At 37.4% G+C, this 19083-nt stretch overlaps 1 protein-coding gene across 1 annotated transcript; it reads right to left on the reverse strand.

Annotated features, from left to right (window-relative positions):
- Window positions 1-1415: 1415 nt before the first annotated feature.
- LOC135694718 (excitatory amino acid transporter 1) lies at window positions 1416-18491 on the reverse strand. Its single transcript, XM_065213560.2, has 7 exons — window positions 17900-18491; window positions 13844-13886; window positions 7408-7754; window positions 5941-6174; window positions 4593-4787; window positions 3421-3555; window positions 1416-2888 (listed from the first exon to the last, which is right to left on the reverse strand). Exons 1-7 carry the CDS (start codon window positions 18406-18408, stop codon window positions 2690-2692), a joined length of 1662 nt encoding a protein of 553 aa, XP_065069632.1. The 5' UTR covers window positions 18409-18491; the 3' UTR covers window positions 1416-2689.
- Between the last annotated feature and the right edge of the window lie 592 nt (window positions 18492-19083).

A 19083-nucleotide genomic window follows, 5' to 3' on the forward strand; every position in this document is an offset into this window, starting at 1 on the left:
CCCAGGCCCGGCTTCAGGAATTTTTTGGGGGGGGGGGCGGGGTGCGAGTTTTTATCTACCGAGAACATTTTGGCAGCATTACACTGCGTTAATGCAATCAAAATATTTTAGCATTGTTAATATTTAAATTTCAGATATTACAAAGCAACTTCAGCTGTAAAACTATTAGTTTTATGAAAGTTCTAAAATAAGCTTTTGTGGTCACGTAATTTATTCAACCTTTATTTTAACTCTTTTGTTCTTCAACTGGACCCACTTCTTGATAACAGATAAGATCTGTGTAAAGTAATTCTCGCACGAAATTAGCGTAAGAGATTGTAGACGATCCTGGAGCATTGTGCTTCGCAGTTTTCAGAGAGTTTTCAGAGAATTGAGACTGAGGGGGGGGGGGGCTATGAATTAAGTTTAGTGACATAGAGGACCCACTATGGTTGGGTCCAACATGAAAGAAATTTTTTGAAATTAAGCCTTCTAGGATGGCTAGAAATGTATCTCCCAGACTAAAATTGTCTCTGTTTTTGTCAAATTTCTTGAGATTAATGTTTTTCTGTGATAACCCTAATAATACTCCTCTGGATCAACGGAAAAATGCACGAAGGACAATTTTTCGTCTGAAAATTTAAAAAAGATTATCTACCCATCAAAATCCCAATTTTATTGACTAACCACACCCCCCACACACCCCCCCCCCATGGGACCGGCCCTGGCTGTACCTATTTTGTAAAATCTGTCAGATGTCGAGAGGGTAACAAACACATGCTTCCCTAGCTTGCACGGTTATGACCTGCTCAAAATTCAGTCAATATATATAGCAGTCAATCATAAAAAATTTTATACAATATTTTTTCCACCTGATTGTCTTTCATATAAAAGTGGAGCAAAAGCCAGAGGCACCGGCAAACCTCGACGTATTTTTATTCGCTGTTTTTATAAAATACCATTAATCGTGCTGCAATCAGTTATGACATCACTCACTGACTAACGATGACTTACAAACACAACATCACTTAGAGAAACCAATCAATGGAATTGAATAGCATTGCTGAAAACTTACTCTCCAAAATCATTGCTTGTCACCTTGCCTACGAAAGGGACTGTCTGATTAAAAGGAAATTTGTAATTTAGGAATAAGGCATTCCATCGAACTGATCATCGAGCTTTTTATTCAATTTATATTCGTTTATCTCACTTCTAACACACTCTTTCAAGTTTACGCTAGTCATTAAAATGTGTTTATAGTCATTGGTAGCACAAAATTGCAACGTTGCACAAAATTGCAACGAAATTAAAGTTGAAACCAAATTTAACAAAACAAATTGATGTTAGTTTAATTCCTATAACTGGATACGAATAATCAGACAATTCAAGGACAACATATACCAAAATAACAGATATTGAGAAAAAATAGTCAAATCTTTGCTGAAATATACACATTAAAGAGAAAGCTAAACTTTCAACACGCTACCAAGACATTACACGGGAACACGAAAATCAGTTCTGTAAAGCGTTATTCCTATTACTCATAAAAATGCAGAATTCCGCTTTATTTAACTATGCAATAAATTACTGATAGATCTGTCAAAAGAGCCCAAGCTGCTTATATTAACTAAACTTAATCATACACAAAAGACACACATTGTCGTATCTCTGAAACGATTACGTAGCTACACAAACGAGTGTTGAAAACTAGAAGCCTTATTGTTCCTGCGTTTAAGTTCCTTATGTTTGAATTTAAAGCAATACAGTTCACCACATTATATGAAGCTATAAAAGTATGCAAAAGTACATGAGAGACATAGAAACTAAGTAATACACCATCTATCATGAATAGATAAAATGTCAAGCTTCTACACCAAGGTGACATAGCCTAAACAAAACTTGTTACAACAGAATAATTAGAAAAAAGCCAATAAATCTATGTTTACAAAGTTTACACCAATACCCAAAAATTTCGGAAGTGTTAATTTCGCACGTTTAATTTTCGTATGGAACATTTCGGACCGAGAAGGTTGATTTCAGACAATTTCGGACAAAATGTAAAAGATAAATTCTCAGAAGAACCATTTCCAAATACAGGAAAGTCGAATAAGAAAATTTGGAGGAAGCTTGGGCGTTAATCATGCTTGATGATGGGCATACTGAGAAAGAGAATGAATCAAGCAAGCATCCTTCTGTATTCGAATTCTTATCTGAGGGGCAAATCACTCAAAGATAATCTCGTACACCTTTTCTAAAATCCTATTGTTTTATCTGGAAATCCCCAGAAATCCTTTGTTTAAGGGAAAACCTCGTACGCTATTTGCAAGAGTGAATTGCCCCTCGTTTTTATCTTCCCATGTTAGTATTGCAACCCCACCTCCTCTAAATTGCCTGGTCAATAAATTACTATATTTCAAAGTTTCTATGTAGTTTTTCGGGAGTGAAATTTGCGGACGGTAACAATTTTGAGCCGAGTTGTTTAACCGTCAGAAATTTGTGGAGTTTAATGTAATCGTCTTGTCACTCCTTGCTCTCCTTAGTGGTTTGTTTATCACCAAGAAAACACAATAGAATTAAGCTAAAATTATATTATCACCACAAAACACCCAAAGTACTCTATTTACAGACAAAAGTGGTGAACTAGACGTCTGAATGTCATTTAAACGTGCTGAAATGACGGGATGAAGCCTGAAAATTTATTGCGATTTGTTTACAACATGGTGGTAGAGCTGCTTTCTGCGCCCTCTACTGATAGTAAAGACGCGTTTTTCTCTGCATTTCTATCGTTCAGAACAACTGAATTTCCTTCCATAGCATTTGGGAGACAAAGATCGTTCTTTGATAAATGCGCAACTACTGCTGCACCAAAGCAATCCCCGCAGACATTTACTGCTGTTCTGAAACGATCCCTGCAATTAAGACATTAAATTCTTTTTACAACTGATGTAGACTGGAAATGTTATAAGAATTCATATGCAAAGTTGTACTTTTTCATACGATCTTGTCATAAAATATGTTACTTGAACTTCTAACTGTTTGTATCTACCCAAAAGATGCGTCGATAAGCTTTTTAATCTACAAAATTACAAGATGGACCGAAAAAGCAAAGCAAGATGTTAAAAGTAACTTTTGGCCCTACACCTCCCAGTGTAAATAACATGGGATGACGAAAAGAGGGCGAGCGTAAATTTATAGGAAAGTGCAGATGAATAAGGCTTGAAGAAAACGAATGGCGTGTTTGATTGGCTTCCTCGTATGACCAACCAGGGCCCACAAAAGTTCAGTATACAAGCATGTAAGCAAGTGAATTGGTGTCAATAATTTCCTTTCAGATCATTTGACTCAGTAAATGAAGTTGTGTTCAAAAAATGTTGCTTCAACTGCTTTCATTAACGGTACCAATAAATAGCATACAGGGAGAATAAAAGAAACCATACTTACAAGAACCAATCAACGGTAAAAACCAAGGAAACCGCTTCGGGTGGCAAGCCAGCTGCCTGAAGAACGATGAGGATAGCAACTGGTGCAACTGATGGCACTCCCGCAGATCCAATTGATGCCATTGTTGCAGCAAGACTGGAAACAGAAACAATGAAAAACCTATGAATGCTTAAGAAGAAGGCACAGGAGGGGCTAGTGAGTCGAAAAAAAAACTTTCTTTTTAAATGCTGCAAGATAACCAACTCAATGGTCAATGATGCAGCTATGAACTGTCTATTGTTGTTCCGTATCTTTGAAGTAAGGCTTCTTCCTGCAATTGAATGTTTAGCAGTAGTTCTGCATTTCGGTTTGATATCAAGGGTCACACATTTATTTCATCTGAGCAACACACATTAACAATTTTATCTAACAGATGAGGGTTTTTATAAAATTCTGAAACAAGCAATGTGAAGGTAAGCGCATTGTATAGATAATTATACAGTTCAAAAGTGATTCTCAGAGTCAGGAAAACACGACGGCCCACCGGCCACGGGCCGGAGGAGGGTTGTGAAAACAAAGAGAAATTGAGGAAGTTGACCAAAAACATGGAAACTTGATGAAGTTGAAGAAATCGTATTGCCTTTTGGTTTTCAAAATACGCAAGCACCTTCCTTAATTTTAAAAATTAATGAGTTTGCAGGACTCAATTGCACTGCTAAACTTTTTTAACTTTGGATAATCGATTTATTTAAATTATAACACACTTCTATTATCAATTGATAAAAACACGTAACTTTAGATCCGTCTCAACAAATATCTGTAATTGAAAACAAGAAACCATTCTTCAACAATGTTTTGGAAAAAAGTTGCAAGGAGAAGGAATCAAGACTAGATGTATACCCCCCAGATAGGTGCAAAAGCAAGATTTTCTTGGCCGGAGGAAGGGTGACAACTTTTCTGGACTCTGGTGATTCGTTTACCTTTTTTATAAGCAAACAACTAGTTTGAGGGAACACAATGTTGCCTTATAGGCATCCCCTAGACTTCAGTGCCCTAAAGTTCAGTGCCCTAGCGCCCACCTTTAATGCTATTCTTTGTTCTTACGTTCAAAATAAATTCATTGCTGGCAGGTGTTTTACTACTTTTAGCAACGATTCTAAAGCAAAGAAAGCAACAACAGAACGACGATCTACCTGATGGCAATGTATTTTCCGAAATCAAGATCATAGCCGTATGCTTGTGCTAGATATATACAGGTAAGCGACTCATAAAGTGCTCCACCGTCCATGTTCACAGTGGCACCAATTGGAACCATGAAATTTACAATACGACTATCAACCTTCTGCTTTTCTTGTAGACACTTCATTGTGACCGGCAATGTCGCTGCACTGAAAAGCAAAATGATTTGCAGATTAAGCCTTTGTTGATAAGGCAACACAACTATACTCAAGGTATATATCAATTTCTGGGAATTAAAATATGACGTACTATCTATTCTATTGCATAAAGATACATCATTCATAACAGCATTTCATATGTCTCGTCAGACTTTTCTAGACTTTTGTAAACCTAAAAGGCATATCTTTCTATCAAAGCATTGCAGCCTCTCCCTTCCACATTCTTATTGACAAAATATTCTGTCGTTCTTCTTATATAACGTTGGCAGGAAGGTGTTCGCATTTCCAAGAACAGACATTGCCAACTGGGTTTCCAACAAAAAACCTATTGTAGATGCTTAATTATACTTTGGCTCACTGTTGTAGTTTTGACACCTTATTTATGGATACTATTGCAAGTATCCATAAAGAACATAAGGCTCCATAAAGGAAGGTGGAGGTTCCACGAAACTGTTACATTTGCATACAATGTGAAAAGGAGGTTTGAGGAAAAGCAGCTGTATAGCTTCACAAATATCTTTTGATTGCAGGCTCGTATCAAATGAATAAACAAGGGCTATTAACCACCTGCTAACACGGAACAAATGTAGAGAAATTATTTTTATTTCTTTAAGGTAAGAGACCGTCACGCCTATTCTTCCCATGTCCATTATTGGCAGGGGCGGGCACTTGATCAAATATTGGGGGCGCAAGCCTATCGTTTTAATAAAAAGACGTCACATTTACCATTATTTTAGAACAAAAGACCATTGTCCTCTAAAGTATTGGGGGGGCGGTCGCCCCCCCTCGCCCCCTCCCCCAAGTGTCCGCCGCTGCTTATTGGCTTATTCCTGATATGTGACAGCGCTTTTACAGGGAGTGTACATAAGTATATTATGGATGTCCTCCGATGTAGAAGCAATTTAAATGTCAAATGCTTTTGCAAGTGATATTAGTCAAACTTTATGGTTTAAAGTATAAATTATTTAAAGTATAACTCTGAAGCTAACACATCTTATCCTAATTGTCATCTTTGCTTGATGGGTATGATATAATCTATTGTTTGATGCAATGCTTCCTTTGTGTTATTTCACTTTTGCAAGAAACAGTAGCCTCTTCTCTGAGAAGTAGCTACAACAAGGCGAGGCTATGGATCGTTCGTTACCTTGAGCTTGTACCAAACGCAGTGATGAGTGGTTGCAGCAACCCCTTCATGTAGACATATGGATTTTTTCGCAAGAAAATGAAGTATATTCCAGGATAAACACAAAACACATGGATGAGCAGTCCGAGAATAACACACAGAACCAAAAGCCCCAGACTTTCAAATGTTCCGCTTATATCGTTCATCTGAGCAAATGAAACGGCCAGAAGGCTCCAAATGCCGATGGGAGAATACCTCGATGAAAAGAAAAACACGATTATATTCAACGAATGGATGGTGAAATGCTGCATACAAAGCGGAATTGTCGAATGAGGCTGGCAAGCAAGAAAGGGCGGCTAAAAAAGCATAATGCAAGGTTAAAAATGACAGTCTACCACAATACAACTTGAGTCGAACTTCCCCAAAAAGTGAAGGTGGTGACAATATATTAGCATGTATTTGATACGAAGATTTTTTCAATTCCTTCATGTACTTAACAACATAAAACAATTTCTTAATATCATAAACTCTTATCACTCTGGCAACCACAACTTTGACCAGTTTTGCCAGTTTTACCAGTTTAACTAGCTTTGTGAGATATGATGATTAAATGAAATCTAACCAGAGTTAATTTAACGAGGGGCTTTTGCATTGGCTGTTACTCCTGAGTTGATTATTGACTGTTATTCATTTTTTGGTCTCATGTGCCACGCTTTCTCGTGGTTCTCTTGCATTTGCGTTACTCGTTTATTGGTATTGCGAAGTGGTCTTGGCCTCCGGGGGATTTGTTTAGTAATGCTAGGGCAACATTTATGGCTCATGGCGGTTTTCATTCCCTAGGTTATTCTTAGGGGTATTCAAGGTTTTTTGGCATAGTGTTGGTTTCACTTTGCTTGGTGAAAGGCGACGAATAGAGTGTGCTGTTTATTTTCTCGGCCCTCCCTCCCTCTTTTTTTCTCTTGATGCCTTTAATAAAATTTATCGTACCTTTAGGCATTCCTTTATGTTGTTAGCATTTATTTGGATGCTATTAGGTAGGACTGGTGCATCGGCTGTTAGTGGGGAAAAGAGTCTTTTCTTGTCAATTCCCTCCCCTTTATCAATTAAATTTGGGGGTTATTATGGAAAATTCCAAAGTAACCGCTTCCTGTTTAAATCAGTGGTAGGTTTGGCGATTTGCGCCGATTCACCAACGGCCCAACTCGCTCTCGACGATGTGGGAACGTAGCCTCATGACTGATTTTCTAATGTCTAGGGCATGATTTCTAAAGGGAGCTTTTCGCCCTTCATTTTGTTGGTATTTTATTCACGAGTTAGAAAATTAAATGATCAATAACAATATCATATAATATTGTCAGATGTACTATAAGGAAAGTGGACAAAAGCAGAACTGCAAGAATGGCTTTCTTGGAAACTGCTGCGAAGAATGGCATTCTTCTAGTTTTGCAATTCGCTTATAGTTGCCCTTCTTTCGTTGATAATACTTACCACATGACGTAACGAACAAGCTTTGATATAACTTTATTGACACAATCTACGAATTTCAGCAAAGGTTTTCCTTCGTCCCCAAGAGAAGCAGTGACAAGACCAACTGCTATTGAGAAAACGACTAGTCCAATGAGGTTCTGTCCCGACTTGTAAACAACTGGCCCACCTACTACCACTTGGCTATAAATTGTATAAAATGTCCTATTTTCTCCAGTTGTGTGATTTATAACTTCTCTTTTCACCGTGTACTTTTTTTTCAACTGCTCGAGCTCTGACAGAGTCGTTGCAGACATGTTTATATCCACATTTTTCACTGGAACATTAACATTCTTCACTGATGTTTTTGCCTGTGAGAAGAGACAGCAAACGTTTAATTTACCATAAAAAAAGATAGCAACAAATAGCAGAACGTGAACAGCTTCGAAGAGCTTAAAGAGAAAAGCTATATCATTAGCACGACTCAGCTGTTACACTGGGGTCACATTGAACCAAAATGACACAAATAGCTTTTTATGTGTTAAAATCATTTGCCTACAAGGTCTTTAAACACAACATACACACATCTTTTCATAAGCAGTAAGGTCAACATTGAATACTCCAGTTTCTTGACGTTTTAGGAAATTCCAATATTCACTGTTTCTTGATAGCCTCTTAATTATGACGTCATCAATTTCAACATACGGGAACCAACGGGAACTTATCAGTAATTTCTTATGCTAAGAACTTTTCCAACAGAAACTTGTTTGGGAGGGTTATCTAAGCAGCAGCAAGTGAGACTCGTCAATGTGTATAAAGTTCAATGCCGACCAGCCTATCATATAGGTGTATTTTCACTAAATTTCAAAGTTCTTTGCTTCCAGTACAGAAGTTTCTAAGTTTTTTCCGATTGTCTAGTACTCGTTTCTTATAGCGAGTTTCTTGGGGGGAAAATGAGTGCAGTGGAATAGCTAGCCCATTGTATTCCTTCTGATTCAGAAAACTGTTATAAAAGAAATATACTACAGTTTGACAATTATTGGGGGGCTCTAAAAGATGCGTCCAAGTTTACAGAAGACGTATATCACACATAGAAATGTATATTATATATTTTTTTTCTTTTTTTTTTCTTTTCTTCACTTTCTTTCTAGTTGGTAAACGTACACTACTAGCTATACTTAAGCTAATTAAAACCAACTAAATATATCAACAATAACCGAATTTAACAACGCAACAAAAAATGAATAACTAATAAGAGACACCAATGTAAAGGAGGTTCGCTGCCATTTTATATAGCCCTCTTGTCCTATAAATGGTTTACAAATGCGGCATGGGCAAGAAATCGATGATACCGTTTTGATACTTGCTTTAAAGGCTTTTATATTTGAGCTTGAGGTCATTTCTGTGGGAATTGAGTTCCATACTTCTTCACGTCTGTAAGATGAGTGTCTAATCCGTATGCTATAGTTTTTGGTTCATCTCTAGTGAAAGTGAGCTCCTGAGGTTATAAGGTGATTCAGTTATGCTAAAAGTATCTTCCATGAAACCTGGGTTTTCCTGGTGAATAGTTTTGTATATATCTGTTGCAAGTTGCTTTAAATTTCTTGTATGGATTGTAACCGTGTTGACTTCGAGCAGTAGTTGTTCAAAACTAGATAGAAAATCGTTATAGGCTATTCGCAATGCTCTTTCATGAACGTTGTTAATAAGTTTACTGTTTTTCCTACTACAATACATCCATACAAAGGAACAGTAATTGAAGAATGTCAAAACAAATGTTTTCATCAAAAGTTTTCTTTTATCTTTGTTTAAATGAGGCGCTTATTTGCAAGTGCATTTATCTTTTTTTCTGCTTCTTTACACATACTTTTGATTATGGTCATCAAATTTTAATTGGTTGTCTATTGTTGCGCCCAGCAATTTCACTTTGTCTTCCTCTTTAACTATTTGCCTGTTTACATAAATGCTACATTTTTCAACATTGTTCGGTTTTGCTGAATCATCATAAGTTTGCATTTGTCTCTATTGAGCTGCATAGCATTGTCTATAAACCATTGGTTTATGATTTTGATTTCATGTTCTAGTTTAGCTGATATGTCCTTCTTATAAGTACCTTCAATCCAAATGGTATTATCATCAGCATAGTTGCATACTTTGCTTTGATCTATGTTTATGAATATGCCATTAATGAAAATGTTGAAAAGAAGGGGACCAAGGACAGAACCTTGGAAAACACACGTTTTCGTTTCTTTCCATTCGCTAAAGTTAATAATGCATCTCTACTAAGTCCATAGGCTTCCAATTTTGCTAGTAAGAGTTCATGTGAGAGGCAATCAAATGCTTTGGAAAGATCCATAAGGACAGTGCCTACGATTTTCTTTCCATCCAAGGATTGTTTTAGATCTTCAATATATCTCAACTTATTATGACCTTTTATCAAATCAAATTCCTAGGTCCACCGCTGATACGCAGGGCCGTCGAGAGGTTTTGGAGGCCCTGGGGCAAAACCAGGAGACGAGGCCATCTGCGAGCGAAGCAAGCAGAAATTTTTTATGACCACGCTTTTTAGATTAGCTTGAAATTCATTTCATACAATTTCTTGCAGTCATTTCTTGCAATCGTTTAGAACACTTTACTATTTTAATGTATACATTTGCTGCGTTTGATTGATTTGTAAAATGCAAAAACTTTACAGTTCAAAGCAGTTTTGCAAACACATTCATATTTTAAAAAGAGGTTCTCAAATATTATTGGATCTTTATTTTTTCCCAGGTTGTATTCTGAAAACAAAAATGCAATACGGTTTCTTCAACTTTCTCAATTTTTTTAAATTTCAAGTCAATTCCTTTTTTTCTCAAATCTTCCTCCGGCCAGTGGCCGTGGGGCCATCAATCTGTAAAGTCAATTAATTAAACAGCCATCTCCATCAGTGCTAAACAAAGTCAATGATTTTGAGACAGATGAGCAATCATATGGGCTTGTTTTAAACAGTACTTTAACGTCACTAATTAGATCCTCATTTCATAAATGTGTAGAGTTCGAATTCGCCCAGATTCTTTAACAAACTCAGCTCTCCTAATGCCTAGCCTCTAGGCATATTTCTATCCAACTGGAAACTTATCCACATTTTTCCTATTCTAAAAAGACGGATCAAGACTGAACCCTGCTATTGTAAAATCGTAAGCATTTCCTTTATTTCTAAATTTACATCCTTTCCTTAAACTTGAGGACGGGTGGATTTGTAAATCGCCTTCAGTTTCGAACCTTATTAGATATGACAGGGCCATAATGACTCACAAAATTATGAATGGCCTTTGCCCTGACAGCCTTAAAGGTAAATTTATCACTAGATCAGAGATATCCAGTTATTTGACAATTTGAGGACGGGTGGATTTGTAAATTGCTTTCAGTTTCGAACCTAATTAGATATGACAGGGCCATAATGACGTACAAAATGATGAATGGTCTTTGCCCTGACAGCCTTAAAGGTAAATTTATCACTAGATCAGAGATATCCAGGTATTCTACAAGGAATCAGCTTGATATTGACATCCCAAGGCAAAATTTGGAATTCTCAAAGAGAAGTTTCTTTCACACTGGGGCCAAAACATGGAATGAGATTCCAAGAAACATCAGAATGATTATATTGAAGACGTAATTGTAATAGAAGTAGTATATTTATATTTGTTTTATAGCTGATAGGGAATTCGTGTATAAAGATTTTAAAATGATAAATGAAAATGAAAAACCAATACATTTCATTCTGATCATCAAAATTGCTTTTGGGCAAAGGTTGTTAGATCCAATTTAAAGCGTAAAACAGTAGTAACATTTTCCTGTTTGTATGCAACTTTCTTCCGCCGAGTGTCTTATCAAGAGGTATGTCCATTTTGGAGGGTTCCTCTTTCTGTGAAGCTCGGTGTGAATGTTGCTGTTTAGTTGCTAAGGGTTTCTCTTTAATTTTAAAGTATATTTGAACATTATTGAAAGTTCAAACCCGAAGGAATTATGTCTTTTAGCTACGGCAGCTATAGTATATTTAAATGTAGACGAAGTCATAAAATAATTGCTTTTGTTAGACCCTCTACTCTCAAATCATTTGAGCAGATTGGTCTTTCTCAAAATCTTCAAAGCCTTCGATCCTGTCTGGCACAAAGGTCGTCTTTCTAAACTGTTTGGTCTGCACCACATCATAATCTAGTAGACTGACATCATTTCCCCGATAGATCTCTTGACATTGGAGTTGATGGCTACAATTTTTACTCAATTATTTCTTACGTTTAACAAGGTTCTGTCATTTCATCGGTTTTATTCACCAAGTGAAAAGTTAGGGTCATTCATAGTTTAACCACCCAGGTTCTTATTCCTCCATTCTTTAGCTATATACAAATCGTAAATTCGACGACTTCTTATACTTGGGGTCGCAGATTTTTCTTGCCTTCTTTGCAAAATTAATTCTCATTGGCGTTGTGATGCTATTCTTTCAGCCAACACCTGTAGAGGAGCTTTCTACGTTTTCCGTAAAGAAGGTTTTTTGAGTTAGCCGTATGTGTATGGGGGTAAAAACTTCTCTCTGCTAGGCCAATAAAATCTTTGGTCTGATAAGAGCTGACATGGGACAAAATAATTTGTTTCAGTTCGAATAAGACACCTTTATGCTATCAAATATTTGAACAGACTTTTGATCAGAACGTAAGCATCAAACGTTTCCGATCGTATGTACCAAATTTTCTTTTTCTTTGACTTATAGCTCTGAATCCAGGAAAAAATCTCACTCGTCATAATACTGCTATATGCAAAGACACGCCTTAATACCCAATACACTGCTGGGCTTACCGCATTGCGCAACAAAGTTTGTCAAGGGGCTTAGTTAAGTCTGTTGTGTTCCAAGATAGGTTACATTCGCAGATAAAAAAACGTTTGGGGTTGCGAGATAACCACGAGCGTACGAGACGGGGGCATGTGGAATACCCTAGCCCCCTACATTCCATTAAATCGAGCAAAAAGACAGCTAGTACGAGTAAAAAGATTTGTAGAAAATTTAACTTTTCGGCCACATTAGCAGAAATATTACTAGAAAATGCCACTAAATGTGCAAAACAAGTTGAATCAATTCCATATGTTTTGAAATATGGCCAACGAAAGACCTGAAGTTTGCTAAAGGATTACTGATATTTTGGCCTAGTTCATAAGTTTTCGAACAGGACATGCATTGGTTTGGTGGGGAATACCCTATATGGCCAGATCTCATGCAGCCCATAACAGATCTAGCCGATTTTGCACTATCCTATAGATGTTCCAAATCCAAAAAATTTATTTTTACGACGTCATCATTTGGCCAGCAGCACAATTTTTTATCGCTCGTACGTCTACGGCCAATACCCCCCTAAAAACCAATGCAAAGGCGTATACTGACTAATCAATAATATAACCTATAAAAGCACCGTTTTAAACAAATCGGCAGCGCTTTGAAACTACTACAGAAGAAGATTGTCTTGTTTTTCAGGTTTTCTAATCGCTCATTTGCTAAAGACACAGGAATACAATTACATAGAGATCACAGTTGGTTTTATGTAATAAGAACATAAGCCCCCACTGGACAAACGAACACGTTTCAAAATGTATTGTAAACGCCCTAGCAAGCCTACAGCTGGCGGGCAAAGAAGAAACAGAAAAGTGCCCACACGAGATCTATTCGAACATTACAACCACAGAAAAATGGTTTGCTGCCTGTCCGATCCACATAAAAATATTCCACCTCATCCTGTGTTTATAATAGGCTTTTGAAAGTTACATAACCAGACAAAGAACAAAATCCAAGTAGGCACATTTTTTGTTGCAGGATAAAAATATCTGTATCTGGTAGAACGTATTTACTAAAGTATCTGGGAAATTCGTAACAGAATGTCTCAATAACAGAACTATAAACAGTAAATGCTCTTTTCTCCCGTTTTATCATTCCTCTCTGAGAAATCTGCATAATGTTTGACAATTTTCTACTCACGCTGGATTTTAAAAAATGAACAATAATATAATAAAGATAGATCTCGTGTTAACAGCCATTTTGCCATAAATTAGGGAAGGGTGATGCACATGACATTAACAAACAAACTGATAGAAAACGTGTTGAAGAATCGTTTTATCATTTAAGAAGCAAATGAGTGATAACATGAACAAAGCAGACACAGAATAAATGATTTTACTAAACAAATCTTATTACATTTCACCTGTCTATAGAATCAGTTCAATAGAAAAAAATCATAATTAGGATTTAACAATGTTAAGATATAATCACATTTAGGTAGTAAAAGAAAACTAGCTTCTTTATTGGTCTCAAAACAGAGATATTGAATGTACATATGAAATGTATATATACAAACAATAGGGAAATGTATACATTCTATTGAGGATGTTGTTTATACACCTTGCAAATGAAAAATTGTATAAACTGTTGGCTTACCTGCTCAAAACATGCCTGTATGATATTGTCTGGGAACATATTCCTGTTGATAATAAAAAAGCAAAATAGTTAGATGCATGGGACCACTAAACTGCTCTTAAAGCTTATGTTAAACTATGTTGTTCATATGCTAATCAGCTAACATAAATGCTAACTGAAAATCAGAGGTTCAGTAACTAACTTATCAATTTCAAAGAAACAATCATAAGACAAGTTTGTGGTCAAGACAGTTTATCTGAAAGAGACTAGAGGAAATGGACCAAAACTAGCCTTTTGTGCAAGCTTAGACAAAATGAGCACAGAAAACATAATAAAATGAAAATAAAGAAAATATCTTACAGCTGTTAAGCCCATTTGATAAAACTCAGAAATATTAGGACTCACTTGGGGTCAAGTGGGTAGGTTGAGGGGGCAGGGGACCCAGGCCCCCAAAAATTATTGAGGGTCCCATAACCAAAATGTTGGCAGATCATACTGAGTTTGAAAATGTGCACATGTTTCCTCTTAACCCTCTCTACCATAACTGTGTGGGTTTCTACATGTTTGTGCATTTCCTATATATGTTACTTGAATAAGGTCATTTCTTTAATGTCCTGCAATGACAACTCCTTACTACCCCTTAAAAATACGGAAAATGGTCTATTGTGATAAACAAAAGAAGGTCAATATGGCTTTAGAGGCGATTGGAAGGATCTGGCAGAAGCTGCATCACTAGGCTATAGCTGGTAAAGAAATTGGAACAAATACTGTTCAATTTTTTATAAAAATTGCCTAGTGTAGACAATCTGCCTCTTAGTTGAAGAGGACAACCTTTCATTGGAATCCAATATCTCAATACTTCATTAATTGATTTTTATCAAAAGTAAATTTTCAGAACAAAACTTATGCTATTAGCAGACATCCTGTCCTGGTTACAAAATGTCTAAGTTGACAGGTCCTATCATAATGTGCATTTGTTTAGTTTCCCACTTTGGTACAGTAGGAAGTGCTGGATTAATGGAGGGGCACCAATGGTTTCAAGAAACAAAATAAATAAACCAATGAAAAAGGGCTTTTACAACTTTTGTAGCACCATAAGCCCCTAGGGGGTCACTTAAACTTTCTATATATGGGGAATCCATACAATAATTATGTTTGGAATTTTTCTGGTGATAAACCTTTTTTATAACTATGGGTTCAACCAACACATAACAAAGACAAAAACATGAACAACAGAGACGGATTGAGTGAGGGGTGTAGGGGGTGCAACGTTCGGTAAATTGTTGCATCCTTTCTTAAACTAACTAAAATACTAAAGCAGTCCAATCCTTCAAAAAAACTGGATTCTTAAAAGCTTGTCGTGGATTTTGCTCCAAGGACAACGGACTTGGTTTAAAACTTTTGAAAACTGTTTTTTATTTTTAGATACTTGATTACAACTTTGCAAAATCACTTTTTACACGTAGTGCTTCCTCGTCTTACACAACTCAGGATCTAAACGTTAGTGGAATTGTAAAGGAAATAAACAGTTGTAGAATATGGTCAGCCACAGAACACTAAATATGACATTGTATGAAGGGATTGCCACGTAAAAATGCCACACATTTTCCAAACCATTTACAAAATGGGTGTTTTCCCAAATTCTTAGGGGGGTTTGGTCAGCAAAAGTGTTCTCTTTATTGCCCCACCAATCTTGCAACCCTGGCTACGTCACTGCTTCTTTACCTTAAAGACAAACTTTAAAAATGGGCGTTTCCATCATTTACCAGTGACCTGAAGGGTGTGGAGGGGCAGAGGGGGCAAGAAGTGCCCTGAAATATAAGAAAATACTATAGAATAGTATCGATAATCAATGACCACTTTGACTACACTCGTTATGTTAATATTTACTGTATTAGAAAAAATTAGAAAAATGATAACACCAGCACAAAAACGCAGAGAATGAAAAGTTTGTCTGTGACAGGGTCGGCCACAAGAGACAGAGCGAAATGGATAATAGATGATAAACAAAAGATGTGTTCCCTCTGAAGTACTCCAGAAACCTAAGGAGGATAAATCGGTATAAAAACTTGGCGGGCAATCAAAATTTTACAACCAGCCCATTTATAACAGCCATGATTTTTAGAAAACCAAATATTGTGCATAGTGACAAGGCCATTTAATACCCTTTTTTATGTATGGATAATTTCATCAACATTTTCTCTATGTTTAGAATCTTTAATGGTAAGAGCCCCAGCTGTATGGGTGGCACATATTCAAGTTGATATTTTGTTATGTTACCCCACCCTTGCCCCCCTCCCACCTAGGAATACTTGATTATGTTAGTAGAAAAATTCCACAATTTGCCCTCGGCACCAACACTGCCCCTCCTGCCCTAAGCTGGTGCAGGCGTCCCTGTATACTGTAACTTTCTCCTAAGAGCTTAGATCATAAAATGTAGGGTTTATCAAGGGGATGGGTAGAAATCCATTGTTCCAAGCAATTTTTAGTGGAAATGCGCCGTTTCGGTCTTTTACAAGACAACACTAACAGGTAAAAAATTCCGCCAACAACAGGTGACAAATTCCGCCAAACCGCAAAACTTTACCATGATCCCATTTTCCATGCAGGCACCGTGGAGCGTCGAGAAAAGTGAGGCCCGTCTAAACTGGTAGTTTATTACTTACTATTTGGCATTTTTCCAAAAAGTGGGGGTTAAGGCACCCTCAGAAGCCAACCCCCTCCCCCCTGCTCCGCGGTGCCTGAATGTGTCATTTTAAAATCCGAGACTCCCGTCGCTCGTTCAGTCGTTCTATCGAGAAGCTGCCAAATTTTCGTCATCCGCGAAAGATTTTCTTCAAAGCTCTTTGACCCAGCGCTGCAGCCCTTACATCCAGGAGGGTAAATTGATATTACTAGTAACTTCTTATGTGCTCAGCATTAGATGTTGTATTTTGATAATTTTGGGTCTCATATAATTGTTAATCGATACTTATGGTTCTGTTAAATTTGTTTTTGTACTTTTTTAGGGGAATTTCGATAATTGCGGATGGATCCCTGCCCCTGGACATCATTTTACATTATTCGTATATAATGGTAGCTACGGCCCTGGACATCATTTTACACTGAATCAACTCTGCACTTGTTTGCTGTCTTGCAAGAAAATTGAAAGATCATTTATCTTCTACATTCCAAGCATAGATGTGATTTCAAGACTTGCTTAATGTCTAGGTTCTGTGACTTGAATTTCAAGTTGAAGAAAAATTGACGAGTCAAAATGTTTCTTTTAAAGGTTTTGTCAATCTATGATGCGCAGTTGTGCTTCTTATATTTGGTTTTCTTCTGCACAAAACTTCCATTATTTCTCTTATTCAAAATATGCCGTCGCTATAAAACGCTGGTACCTATATTTTAAGCACCCTGTGTTGTGTACAAAAAGAAAATACAAGATGAGGCTATTTCTTCAATAGGAAATGTAATCGATAGCAACCAGCAAACTAAGCGATGAACAATTAAATAAACGCCTCAGGTGTTTGATAGCTACCTTTATGGTTCAACATGTGGCAAACGGATCAGCAAAATGTTCATTCAACGCCGTTATCACCAAGCCAGCTGTTTCTGCAAGTATTGTTGTATCATATGCTAGTTATGTACGAAGAATGATTTTTCTCGTTCTCACTAAACAAAAGTGAGAAAACAGTAATATGTACTGATTATTTCTTTATGGATTTTTGTCAAAAATCTCCGTTCATGTACCAGGGCCTCCGACGAAGGGGGCGTGGGCCATGGCCCCCCCCCCCCCACTTTCTTCCAAAACAATATTACTTTTCTTATGTAAGTTAATTTTACCATATGATTTTACGCAACCACTTTCCAACCTGTGTCGGAGCCGATGTGCACGGATCTGTTTCTAAAATTAAACAAATATCAGTAGCCGGCGCTTGAACTTCACGAAGAGAGGTAATTAATGCATAAATTGGTTGTCGGGTAACATTAAAACTTGCTGATGACAGGGGCTTGACCCAGCTTTGTTGCAGGGTCCCTTTGTTGGTATGAGAGAGTTTCATAAGTAAAATTGTAAAATTATTGAAAACTAACCTTAGTAGATCGAGAAATGAATCCAGGGTTCTTGCTGACGGCTGATCCGCCAAGGTTGAAGGCACTGAAGCTTTTTTACCCGGCTGGATAATGACAACTATAATCAAGCCCAAAACAGCGGCAATGAAAGTTGTCCCTAGGTAGTAGACAACAGCACGTCGACCGACCCTACCAGATGCATGCTTCTCAAGGCCCGCTAGGCCTACGATTAAACTGCAAACGATCAGCGGCAGTACCAACATACGAAGCATTCTTACAAGCAGTTCGCCAGGAAACCCAATCAGTGTTAACAATGTTGTTCGGTCAGGCTCTTGCAGGTTTTGAGTTGCCGAATTTATGCTCACGCCAACGATAAACCCAAGAATAACGGATGTAAACACTGCAATTATGAGCTTCTCTTTTCGAAGAAATAATACACAGCATCCTTTAAAAGTTTCGCATCTCGACTGGGCATTGTCTTCTTGAGATTCTTCCTCGTTCTCCAATCCTAATTCCTTTCTGTCCTCCATCTCTTACAACTGTATCAAACTGCTTCTTCGATCACTTTTGAACTCCACATGACAAGTCGCTGAAGTCAGCTCTCCTCCGCAAGCACAAAGCAGGTAATTCAGTTCTAAAGAAAATTCCTTGTTGCCAAGGAGATTGAAGCAACCAGCCTTTGAGAAAAGGCGAAGGGTCATGATATACAGGAACAAAGCAACACGATGACGAGAATCCAATGTCACGAAATAAAATTTTCAAATGAATTAAATTCAAAGAATATACTGATATTTCGCCCCGGCATACAGGGCTTTATCAGGGTCATGTGCTGGTGTTTCGTAGCCTGCGTCCTCGTCACAGACCATCTATGACGCAGGCTAGTGTTTCGTCACTTTCGCAGAGAACTGCACACCCCAAAGATGGTGCAAACACGCTTTTCGTTAGTTCCTTTTTCCTGCTACAACAAGCATGTGCGAGGAAAAACTAATAAATGTTTGTTTATACAACAGAACAGGAGGGTTATGAGCAGGGGCATGTGGGCATAACGGTGGATAAAGGTTAGGGGGTCTTTGTATGGATCCTGCCCGAATATCATTGCTACATTGAGATGGAACTGCCCAAATGAAGCCTGAAATGTAACAAATCTTGGCTTATTAGGGAGGGGCTGCAGCCCTCTAAGCACCTATTTCTTCTACACCTATGAG

Source organism: Rhopilema esculentum, chromosome 8 (assembly GCF_057945365.1).
Source record: "Rhopilema esculentum isolate cy_ngs chromosome 8, ASM5794536v1, whole genome shotgun sequence".
NCBI classification, from domain to species: domain Eukaryota; kingdom Metazoa; phylum Cnidaria; class Scyphozoa; order Rhizostomeae; family Rhizostomatidae; genus Rhopilema; species Rhopilema esculentum.